The sequence below is a fragment of the Eleutherodactylus coqui genome, chromosome 1, assembly GCF_035609145.1.
Source record: "Eleutherodactylus coqui strain aEleCoq1 chromosome 1, aEleCoq1.hap1, whole genome shotgun sequence".
Taxonomy (NCBI): Eukaryota; Metazoa; Chordata; class Amphibia; order Anura; family Eleutherodactylidae; genus Eleutherodactylus; species Eleutherodactylus coqui.
The window spans coordinates 137,838,203-137,850,507 of NC_089837.1; the positions used below are offsets into that span (position 1 = coordinate 137,838,203).

General features: G+C 43.1%; 1 protein-coding gene across 1 annotated transcript in view; it reads left to right on the forward strand.

Annotated features, from left to right (window-relative positions):
• SAMD7 (sterile alpha motif domain containing 7) overlaps positions 1–12,007 on the forward strand; it is a 42,240-nt gene extending 30,233 nt beyond the window's left edge. Inside the window, exons 8-9 of the mRNA XM_066589990.1 lie at positions 4,304–4,414; positions 11,208–12,007. Coding sequence (XP_066446087.1) covers positions 4,304–4,414; positions 11,208–11,477 — 381 coding nt within the window. The 3' untranslated portion in view covers positions 11,478–12,007. The remainder of the gene's footprint in view (positions 1–4,303; positions 4,415–11,207) is intronic.
• Positions 12,008–12,305: the final 298 nt, after the last annotated feature.

The window sequence follows — 12,305 nt, forward strand, 5'->3', positions numbered from 1 at the left end:
GATCAGGGATCTGGAAGACAATGTCCATATTTTTCTCCTTTCTAAGCTCTATGAACCTATGAAGAGAGGGGTTGAATTGGACACTTTCCTTTTTAATTCACATTGCATATTAATAAATAATACAACAGCAATGGATGTGGAAAGTGCAAAGGGTATTAAAAAAAAAAAGCTAAACAGAATGCACAAATATGCCGACTGGACATAAGAAACCAGAACTGGACATCACCTATAGCAATCCTGCATACTAATTGTGTCTCCTAGTACCCAGCTACCCCCAGGTCTTACAGTACTGCCGAATCATGTAAAGACTGGACAGTCGTATGAGCAATAATATGAAGCACATATCAAAACTGGTAAAAATGCATGAATAGGCTCTCACAAAAAATGACAAGAACAGAACACTGATGTTAAACAGATGATGGCACAAAAGGATGATGTAATGGTTGTCAAATAATGGCATAGATAGATGATGATGATACAGTAGTTGCAACAAAAAGCAAAATCAGCACTTCCAGCAAATAAATGTGCAGGTGCATGTAAGTCATGGCTGCAACAGATGCAGTAGCAAAAACATGCAGCTCAGCACTTACACACATTTAATAAAAATACATAATTGTTATATATATAAAAATGCAAGATTCATCATTGTTATATATATAAAAATGCAAATATTGATCAAAACATGTGGGCTCATCTGCCACATCCAGGTGGCCATTACATTTGGACAGGTTTCTAACTCTAACAGACACCTCTCTTGGGGTCCAAGCTTCCAAATAGATTCAGAGAAAGTAGGATAGCAGGCTATATACTCTAAAAGGCTTGGGACAGATGTGTATGAGTTCTAAGGCACATGATGATGGTTAGCAGATAAAGGAGCATATGCAAGATGGTGAACAGGTAATAGCAAAATGACAATAACTGACCCAAACTCTAGCTTTCCCTGATTCTTCCCCTAATCTAGCCCTTAGGGTGGCTTCACCCGAGCATGTTTTTGTGCGTGCATACGCACACACAAAAACACGCTTGCATTTGCAACATTGCATTCCCTATGGTGTGTGCACATGTCCGTGCTTTACAGGCATGTGCCTGCAAAGATAGGACATGCGTGCACCATTGGGAATGCACGCATTGTTTTCAATGGAGCCACGGCTACTGCCGGTGGCTCCATTGAAAACAATGCTCTGCCGGCATCCCTGCATTCTTTTTCAGTGAAGGGCTTTACATATAAGCCCTTCCCTGAAAAAGAAAAATTTTAGTGTAAAAAAATTAAAAATATACTTACCTGTCCGCCGCTGCCGTAACCCCTGCCCGGATGAAAAACACATCTGCCGCATGCGGCAGATGTTTCCTTCATCCCCGCTAGTTAAAAGAATTCCCTGCTGCTACATCTGCCACATCTGTGGCAGATGCAGCAGAGAAATTCTTCTATTCTTTTACACTAAAATTTTTCTTTTTCAGGGAAGGGCTTATATGTAAAGCCCTTCCCTGAAAAAGAATGCAAGGGTGCCGGCAGACCATTGTTTTCAATGGAGCCGCCGGCAGTAGCCACGGCTCCATTGAAAACAATGCACGGACCTGCATTCACGCGTGTTTTTGCACATACATGGGTGCGCACATATGTATGCGCAAAAACACGCTCCTGTGAAGCCACCCTTATGCTGACCATAATACCAGACAACACTGTCCCTCAGCATCCCTGAAGATATTCCTGATGGAAATGCTACTTGAAACTCTGACCCTGAGAAACAATGTGAGGGTACCCAGAGACATGGAATGCTGGCTTTAATGTACGTCCTGGGTAGAAAGCAGTTCCCGCGAATGGAAGAATGGATGGCACGGGCTCAGAGACTAAGTCCACAACATCCGTACTGGAAGTCGTCTGTAACTGACAGACAGCCTCCTGTTGCAACAGCAGGGATCGGTGAGAACACGGATTATTGCATGTATGGGCTGCGTATGATACGCTGTCCATATGCAATACATTGCATACTGGCAGCATTTCCATACGCATCTCCGCTCTGAAACAGAGCTGGGAATTAAAAATAAAGGCACACTGCACATGTCTGTGTGATAAGCAGGCATGCACAGTGCCATATGCGGTCTTTGTAAGCAGTGCTGTAAAATGTGTAAAACGCTGCAGACTTTATGCATACGCCTGTGGGCATGAGCCCTATCAATGTGGACCAGATCATTTCCTGTTTATAAATGTAGTTTTCCTTTAGCATATATAACAGAAATACGGTAGTAGGATAGTGTATCAAGGTAGTCCGAGTTAGAATAATGAATATACACTAATTTCAGGGGAGAAAAATATAAAACATTAGGGCTGGGCGGAGAAGTGATGAACAGATCACCACCAGCTAGAAGATGAGGGGAAGAACAGCTAGTAGCTGTTGGTTTAGTGGAAAACATTGAAAAAATGTGCAAGTGGATGAGAGCTCTTTATGAAAACCTCTTGTGCAGAATGCTTGTGTTTACTGTTCTTTTTCAGTACAGGAATAGTCCTGTTTCTATAGAGTTTTGGTAACTTATCTGATGTACGGTATGGATGATACATTGGTTAGATGCCTGGTGGTGTCCAAACGGCAGTAAAAAGATGGGTGTGCTCCAATGGAAGAAGAGAGAGGTCGTTACTTTGTGCTCTGGTAAAGAGATAATATTTCTATTGTCCGTTTTGGGCTAAGATTGAAGATGTCTTAATGACAGAGTTCAGCAGCAGACAGTCAAGAAAGTCTTTAAACTTCTCATGGTGGGTTTCAGTAGACAGGAATAGGGCCAACATACTCTATGTTTAATGTACTGATACACAATAGAAGAATCTAAAACTAGTCACACAATGATATATTTACTTTACACTGCCATATTAAGCACAGGCCTGATTTACTTGATTGCAAACACTAAGATAAGCAGAATACAGCAATGTTCATATAAAGAAATCTTCCTAAATGTTCGCACTGCCACCTGAACGTGCTTTACATGTTACCAAAATATTCAGATTTCAATGTTCCTCTGAGGAGTAGTCCAAGCCATTGGAAGTGTCCAGCTACTTTATATGCACTTGGAGTGCAGAATTAGCAGTCTGAATTCAGTAGTGAGCGTTCTGTCTGTGAGCTGAGGGAAACAGATTGCTCATTCACAGTCTAGTGGCGTACCAGATGTACTTCCAGCGTTAGTTAATATATCTAAGGGACTTCATTGACCAGAGGACTACATCTGCTGCATACTGTCTAAACAGCAGCTACGGCATTAGACATTCCCTAAGTGCTTGACTACAACACTCATTTACATTCAGTCTTACACATCAAACATAAACAAGCATTTCCTAATCTGAATGGACGGAAACTACAAGGTAGAAGGATGAATGTTGGTAAATGTCAGGCAGTCTCCTGGATGTGACATATATTTATACATGGAGACAGACTTTGTTGGGTATTTCAAGTTGGTCACTAAGCCTCATTAGCAAATCATTCAGTCCACATTCAGAAGGATAAAATATAAAGTAAAAAAAAATGTTTAGAGCTAGTAAGCTAGACATTCTACAAATAATAAGAAGGGTGGTTTCACATCTGCGCTCAGGGTTTCGATTTCCTGCTCCGTTCAGGGAGTAGGAAAGGGGAATCTCCACTGCCAAACGGCTCCGTCTTTGGACGGAACCGAACAGAGCCGGACGGACCCCATTGACTATAATGGGGTCCGTCTACTTCACGCCCAGCTGCCCGGCTTTTGGACGTAAGAAAAAGCGCTGCATGCCGGATCTGTACTAGAACCTCCAGGCAGAGGTCCCAACGCAGATATGACACCAGCCTAATGCTGTCCTACAGTGCCACTTTTTGTTACTAGACAGTAAGAGGAAAGCCACAGTGAACAGGAGCTAATTGACACTATTATGAATGTGCTGTAATGAGATCACTTTGACTTGCTCTTATGGGGCCCTGTGGACACCACCAGATAGGAGTTGTGGTAAGTTTTAAAATAAAGGGACTGTGACTCTCATGTGGACTTTTTCCTTCTATGTTGATTTGTGGCACAGTTAGAGGAAGTTACAGGTGAATAACTGTGGATGCTTTGAATGGGGGTACTGTGGCTATCACTGCCATGAGAGCTCTGTGACTGATACTATTATTGGGGTAATAAAATGCAGGACTGTGTATAGCTCTGCCATAGGGGCAGTGTAGCTGTCACTGTAAGGGCGGCTCTGTGGCTGAGACTGTTATGAGGACACTGTTGTGTCTTACTTAGCCTTTATAGCTACATTAGTTAGCTCTAAGGCATCTGTAACTACATATTAACCTTTTCATTCTAGGTTTTTAAAGACCATGATATTGATGGATTAACCCTCCCTTTACTGACTGAGGATCATCTTTTGGACACAATGGGTCTGAAGCTTGGACCTGCACTCAAAATTCGCACACAGGTAAATGTAAGGCACAGTTAAATTTACCTAACTTTTCAGACAACTTATGCTCATTTAATAGCCCGTGTGTCTCATCAATCTTGTAGTATACTTTATTTATTTATTTATTTTTTGCTCTACCACTGTAAATCAAATGTGAAGCGTGATCCCAGAGGGTGGCAACCCACTGCTTGTTGTTAGGCATTTAGCTTCTTTAGTATGGATGTTTAGGACATCTTAGCTGTGGTGGAGGGGCTATGTTCACACACTCAGCTTCCCTGCACTTAAATTGCTTTGAGATCTGCAGCCAATGTGTGCACAATCTCTGCCTCTCTTGATCTTATATTTACGTATCCTGGTATGTGCAATTATCTTTATGTTGTAGGCATTATATGTGTATCCAATTTGCTGTGGGCAAAGCAGAAAATGTCTTATTGGATTCATCTTTATTAGCTGTTTTACTAGGTCTGCATGGTCACAGTTATATAGAAATAGCTATATATGCTGTGATCATGCAAACACACAAGACCTAGTAAAGCAGCTAATAAAGATCAATGCAATAAGGATTCTGCTGCTTTGCCTGCAACATAAATATAATATAGTAACATAGTATGTTAGGCTGAAAACGGCAATGTCCATCTAGTTCAGCCTGTTTCTAACCCCCTTTGTTGATCCAGAGGAAGGCATAAAAATCCAGTGACACAGAAGCCAATTTCGCCCATTTGGGGGAAAAATTCCTTCCCGACTCCATAATAGCAGCCAGAATAATCCCTGGATCAACATTTGAAAGTTCCTACCTGAGTCCAAGATCCGAATCAACAACCCCGATGGTTATTTAATATATCCTGTAATGTCACAGCACATCTAGTCCCCTCGTAAACTCATCTATGGATTTTTCCATCACCACGTCCTCAGGCAGAGAGTTCCACAGTCTCACTGCTCTTACAGTAAAGAACTTCCTTCTGTGTTGGTGATGAAACCTGCTTTCTTCTAGACGTAGAGGATGCCCCCTTGTTACTGTTGCAGTCCTGCATATAAACAGATCATGGGAGAGATCCTTGTATTGTCCCCTCATGTATTTATACATAGTTATTTGGTCCACCCTTAACCATCTTTTTTCCAGGGTGAATAATTCTAATTTTGATAGCTTCTCTGGGTATTCTAGTTTTTCTATTCTGTTTATTAATTAAGGCCGCCTGCAGATGGGCAGAAATTCCGTGGCGGGATTCCCCGCAGAATTTCTGCCCCTGGACGCCTGCATAGGATTGCATTACAACACGCAATCCCATGCAGACAGCCGCGGTTTGTCTGTGCAAAATCCCGCACAGCAAACATACCGCGGCATGCTCTAATTCGAGCCCCGCACAGAAACGTCACTCATCGGCCGCCAGCTCCACTCATCGGCCGCCAGCTCCACTCATCGGCCGCCAGCTCCGCTCAGCTCATGTGCCGGCTGCCCGGCAGCCAGCACGTGAAAGAACCGGAGCTGCGGGAGCGGGTGAGTTCTGCGCTGGTCTCTGCAGGCGCTCGGGTCTGGCTGCGAGAATTCTCGCAGCCGGATCCGACCCAGCTGTCTGCAGGCAGCCTTAGTTGTCCTTCTTTGAACCCCTTCAAGCACTGCTACATCCTTCCTGAGCACCAATGGCACACACCAGGCTAGATAAATAAAACATCAGGAGAGGCAGAGATTGTGTACACACTGACTGCGAATCTGACAACATGCAAAGCAGAGTATAGGGAAAATGAGCTAGTGAATACAGCCTCTACCTCACAGCTAAGAAGATGTCGAAATGTGCCAGTTACTAGAGATGCTGAATACCTAACAGACTGGATTACAGAGAGGCTGCATCTCAGCCTTCATTTACAGTGGTAACGCACAACATTTTTAATGAAAGTATATTACAAAATTGATGAGAAATACACAGGCTATTAGATGAGCATAAATTGTCTGAAAAGTTAGGTACGCTTTTAGCCCACCTGCAGATGGCCGGGTCAGATCCGGCAGCGAGAATTCTCGCCGCGGGACCCGACCCGAACGCCTGCAGAGAGCAGCGCGTACTCACCCGAAATAGGGCATGACGCGGTTTGTTTGCTGCCAAACCGCGGCCGTCTGCATAGGATTGCATTTTTCGCCCGTCTGCAGGCGGCCTTAGTCATATTTATGAGGTAAATTTTCTGTTTATCTTGACTGCGTATCTGTCAAGTGACAATGCTGAACCTGAAGGTAGTAATACTTTGGTTATTATTATTATGGTGGCCCAGTGGTTACCTTTTAACTTGGAGGTCCAAGGTTTGAATCTGACCAACCGCAACATCTACATAGAATTTATGTATTTTACCTGTGTATGCTGAGCATTGCTGATATCACACATCCAAGCCCTTGCTACCTCTACCTCAAAATATGTCTGTTTCCCCAACCTCAAGTCAGCAAATATTATTGCATATGCCGGCTTCATCCTCCACCTAGACTACTTCAATATCCTTCTCTTTGGCCTCCCATCTAACACTTCTACACCCCTCCAAAACATCTTCTACTCCACTGCTTAGTTGATCTGCCTCTACATTTATTTGTCTACTGCCTCCTCTTTCCGCTATTCACTTTACTAACTATTGTTAGGTTAATTCAGGGATTATCTACCTTACCTGCACAAACGACCCAAGAAAAGGGCTTCACACCAAGACATAATGGCCCAAGATGGACCACACCAACAAACATAAAAGAAAAAGTTATCTCTAGCAACTTTTGGGGATGTGGACCCTGCCCTATAAGCAGGGTGATCATCCTGATTAGAATGGCCCTGTATCTCATACCTAAGGCTTAGTCTGTCCATAGATCTAAAATAGGGAAGAGGAGAGAACTAGACAGATGTAAGATAAACCCCAGAGGTACTCAACACACAGATGGCGCATGCTCACTCCACACACCAAACAAGACATGGATTCAGGCGTATGTGCACCTCCAGACAGAAGAGATGCATTTGGCCCAGACTAGGCGTCTGCTCACCTACGGACGGAAGGGGAATTCGGGCGTCTGCTCACCTGCAGACAGAAGGGGAATTCGGTCGTCTGCTCACCTACAGACAGAAGGGGAATTCAGGTGTCTTACTCACCTACTGAAGGAAGGAGAATTCGGGCATCTGCTCACCTGCAGACAGAAGGGGAATTCAGGTGTCCGCTCACCTGCAGACAGAAGGGGAATTCGGTCGTCTGCTCACCTACAGACAGAAGGGGAATTCAGGTGTCCACTCACCTACAGACGGAAGGGGAATTCGGGCGTCCGCTCACCTACAGATGGAAGGAGAATTCAGGCGTCCGCTCACCTACAGACAGAAAGTAAATTCAGGTGTTCTCTCACCTACTGATAGAAGGGGAATTTGGGCGTCCACTCACCTACAGATGAAATGGGAATTTAGGCAACAAACACCACCAAACATGAATTCCAATCTGGATCCTGGCAAACACCTACAGAACATAGAGTCTACACTCAAACACCAACACACAGACTACACCCATCTGACACAACGTAGAGCTAGACTCACACACCAAACTGGATCCAGAGAGAGCTGTACAGCACACATCCTCACACAAAAGGTAGACAACAGAATGAATCACACCCAGTAATGAGTGTGACAGGGTTAAATATACCCACACCATGGCTGATTGGCCAAACAGGGAAGACCTACCTTTCGACCAATCAGTCCATACACCATAGGAGATGTTACAGCAGAGAGGAGAGGAATGCCCCAAGGAGGTATTCCCAACCGACAATGTCACAGGAACCTTTTGCAAGGTAAAAGGCAAACAGCATAGTTGAAGGCATAGCTATGTGAACCAGGCTGACATAATAATGCCATCCTAGTTCCACTACCTGTTACGGATGGCACACTGTAACAACTATTCATTGCCCAGCTAATTCATTTCAAAATACTAACAATGATATGCTGTACAAGAATCTCCCGTCCTTACAATTCTTTCTTCTCTGCTGTCCTCTCGCTTGAACCTCACATCATCACTTTAAACATTTCTTTTGTGCATGCAACATAATTTGAAACTTTCACTATCCAAGCCTTCAAAAGCAACCTAAAAACTCATCTTATTAGAAAAGCTTGAAAACTCTAGTAATCCTGTGTCTAATAGACAATCCTAGAAGCAGATCCTACCCTATGTGCTGTGTTACAGAATATGTTAGTGCTACACATGGAACACGAAACAAGCAAGGATACATAACTGATTATTAGTAGGACACGCGTGTCACTACTGGAGGACACGGCTTCATGGATATATATTTTGTCATACTGTGGCTTAAGTGATTTGCAAAATACATTTTCCAACATTATACTATTCACTTTTTAATAAACTGTGTTGGGTCCCCATGTTTCTCATATTTTGGATATATCCGTCATGCACGCTCAGTCATTCCATAGAGCTCCATTCCACAGTAAAATACATGTGCTTAACATCCTGCGGTCTAGCCATACTGCAGTAACTACAAAATTTCCAGCTGCTGTCATGTATTTTCCACTTCTTCCACGTACACTCATCACACTGAACTCGTTGGCTATAAACAGAACAATCAGTGAGAAAGGCATTTCTCTACTTAAAACAGGCATGTGATATAACTACTTGGGGGATGCTATGCAGGAGACTTTGATTACTCAGAAATAGCAACATGGAATATTATGTAACTCCGCATAAGAGAATAAGTCTGGGAGTTACAATATATGTCCAATCACTGATTATATTTTAGGGGTAAATGCTTTTTGATGAAAAAGCCTGCCTGCATAATATCACCCAAGTAGCTAAACCCAAAAGTTGGGTATGACAATAGAAAGTGTTCGTTTTCAGATACCTGCTAGGATCAGTGCACAATGAGTAATTTTTACCCGGAAGCGTGCTAAGGGGCATTAGCTCAGTAATACAATATCCAATGGAATATGGTATAACTATTGTCATAGGTAGCCAACAGAAAACAAACTGTATTTGACCCAATATGAAATAGGAGGCATTAGGAGGTAAGCTAGGGCCCCAGAGGTCTATGGGTTCTGAATTACGACTGTGAACTCGGAGGTTGCATGGAGCCTTATTTCCCTTGTGTGCATGAGGCCTTTGGTTTAACATTTAACGTGCACAATCAAGTAGAGGCTGGAGATTAGAGATGAGCGAGCATACTCGCTAAGGCAAACTACTCGAACGAGTAGTGCCTTAAGCGAGTACCTGCCCGCTCGTCTCTAAAGATTCGGGTGCCGGCGGGGAAGAGCGGTGAGTTGCGGGAGTGAGCAGTGCAGAGCGGGGAGGAGAGAGTGAGAGAGAGATCTCCCCTCCGTTCTTCCCCGCTCTCCCCCGCCGCTCCCCGCCCCCTGCCGACACGCGAATCTTTAGAGACGAGCGGGCAGGTACTCGCATAAGGCACTACTCGCTCGAGTAGTTTGCCTTAGCAAGTATGCTCACTCATCTCTACTGGAGATACATTATTACCATAAATGAGCAGTAGTTTTCCACAAAAAAATAGCCATTACCTTTTCTCTGCCTTCAATAACTGTGATACCTTGCTAATACTAACAGACCTGGAGACCAAAAATGTAGCCAAAGTAAACATTAATACTAGCCAAGATCACGTCACCCTTCTGTTTGTCAGATTGCACTAGGCTGATCAAGGTAAATGCTTACTGCTGAAAAACACTTTATCTTAAAGGGTTTATCTTACTACAAAGTCTCATTTTAAAATTTGTGTCAAATGACTGAAAACAATAAAAAAAAAGTGTAATTACCCATCCTCAGCCCCATTGATCAGAGGTTGCAGCATCACCGTCCATTCTCCTGACATCAGCGCTTACATCCTGGGTGCCATGATGGCAGGAGTATTGAACGGTGATGCTGCAGCTTCTGATTGGCAGGCAGTGGTCACGTGACTGCCGCTCTCAATAGATAATGGTGGAATCACGGGGCTGCAGCACTGGATCGCCAGGACTAAGGACAGGTTAAGTACCCTTTGTTTTATCGTTTTCAGTCATTTGGCACTAATTTTAAAATATGACTTTGTAACCGGACAACCCCCTATAAATACAGATAACTTTAGATATAAACTAAAAAAGGTGGTTTTAACTAAAAGCTACTTAAAAAAATAATAAGATTTTGACCACGAAGAAGGCAAACTGTGGTCCGACACTGTATTTTCCAATGTAAATGGGCCTTAAGGCCTCATGTCCACGGGCAGATCAGATTCTGCATGCGGGAGCCCGCAGCTGAATCTGACCATGCTAACAGCCAAGGACACTGCAGGACTTCTACTTACTCGTTCGGGTCTTTTCTTCTCTGCTGATGATTACAGAAGTTCATGTGCAGTGGACTTTTTTTAACTCCTGCTTTCCTGTGGAATTCCTTCAATGAAAGTCATCTGTGTGGGATCATCATGTGAAAATGGAGCATGCTGGGATTTTTTTCCAGACCAAAGGGTCCGCAAATCAAATCTGCATGCTTTATTTCACTTGCAGAAGCCCATGTATCTCTATGGGCGGCTTGATTTGTGGATTTTCCATGCGGGTGACCAACGCGGATTCCACAAATCAGATCTGCTTGTGGGCATTAAGCGTAAAACAATCCAAACTTCATATTGGTAGGATAGTGATTATCTCATGTATGAAAGAGTATAAGGTGTGTAACCATTGTGGATTTTATTGAGAGGCTCCTCATATTTTCATGAAATATATACATATGGTTTCCCCCACATCTACTTTATGTGTGGAAATTCTCTTCTGTAGTTTGATCTATTGTCCTATCTGTCACTAAGCTGTTCATTGTGATTTCCTCTTCCTAGATCTGCTGCCGTCTGGGTAACATATTTCATATGACAAGCTTGCCATTACCCGGTCCTGTATCCTCGGCAGCACCAGTACCATCTGATCAACCACCTGAAGTGATATCACCTACTACATGCGCCAATAGTAACCCAACTGCATCTAGTCCATGTGCTCATGATGCGGATGCTGTAAGAGCTGCAGATATATCAACCACTGAAACGAAGGAGAATCCGTGTGATTTGTCATCGGCACAGACTGATTTTCCAGTGAATTTGCTGAAAGTCTGAATACCATGCTTCACAGCTGCCATAGATCTTTCATTTAGAAGTCCTTTGTCTTTAAGGAGAATATGCTACACTCCGTAGAATGATAGTACATGCGGCTCCTTTAGTAGCATACATTGTTTGCTAGGTTGCTCAGCAGTGCAGTAGTCCATGGTCGTTATGCTGGCATAGAGTGGGAAATTAGCAGATTCTAAATTCTGTGGCTGAATTATGACTTTGGTATTAATGTGTTTTGGTGATTAGACATATTATGCATTCATTCATTTTCCATTGCTTGTGATTTTTTTTAAATGAGTTTAACCCTTTCCAATCCAATTTGTATCCTGGTTTTCCTAGGGGGGCTTACTCTTTTTCTGCCGTTATACAACGGCGCTATATGCTGGATGAAGCCAGTACTGCATGAGATGACACGTTGGATAGGCTCTGATAGCAGAGAGGCTGGCAATATACAGTAAGAGAACCCTGATAGATGTCTTCCAACATCGGAGTTGTACAGCCTTAAATCATAATGTCTTCAGAGGTCAGATAGTGGATTGGAAAGGGTTAATGCCTACACTGTATTGACATGCACTGTCCAATTTTTTGGTTTCAGTAGTTGTTTATAAATCAGTGTTTTTTAATATCGTTAATTAAAGTTTTTGGCTAAATACTTTTCTGTGATAACTGAGTAGGTATAACCCTTGTCAACATCATGAGTGGATTAATCTATATAAGCGGGCCCTTAGCCACAGGTCCTTTTCTGGACACTTTTGAAAACTATCTAGTGATTTGTGAAAAGTATCTAAAACACCCCAAATTTTGCGCATTGTATGTTTTTGGACAAAATTGAGC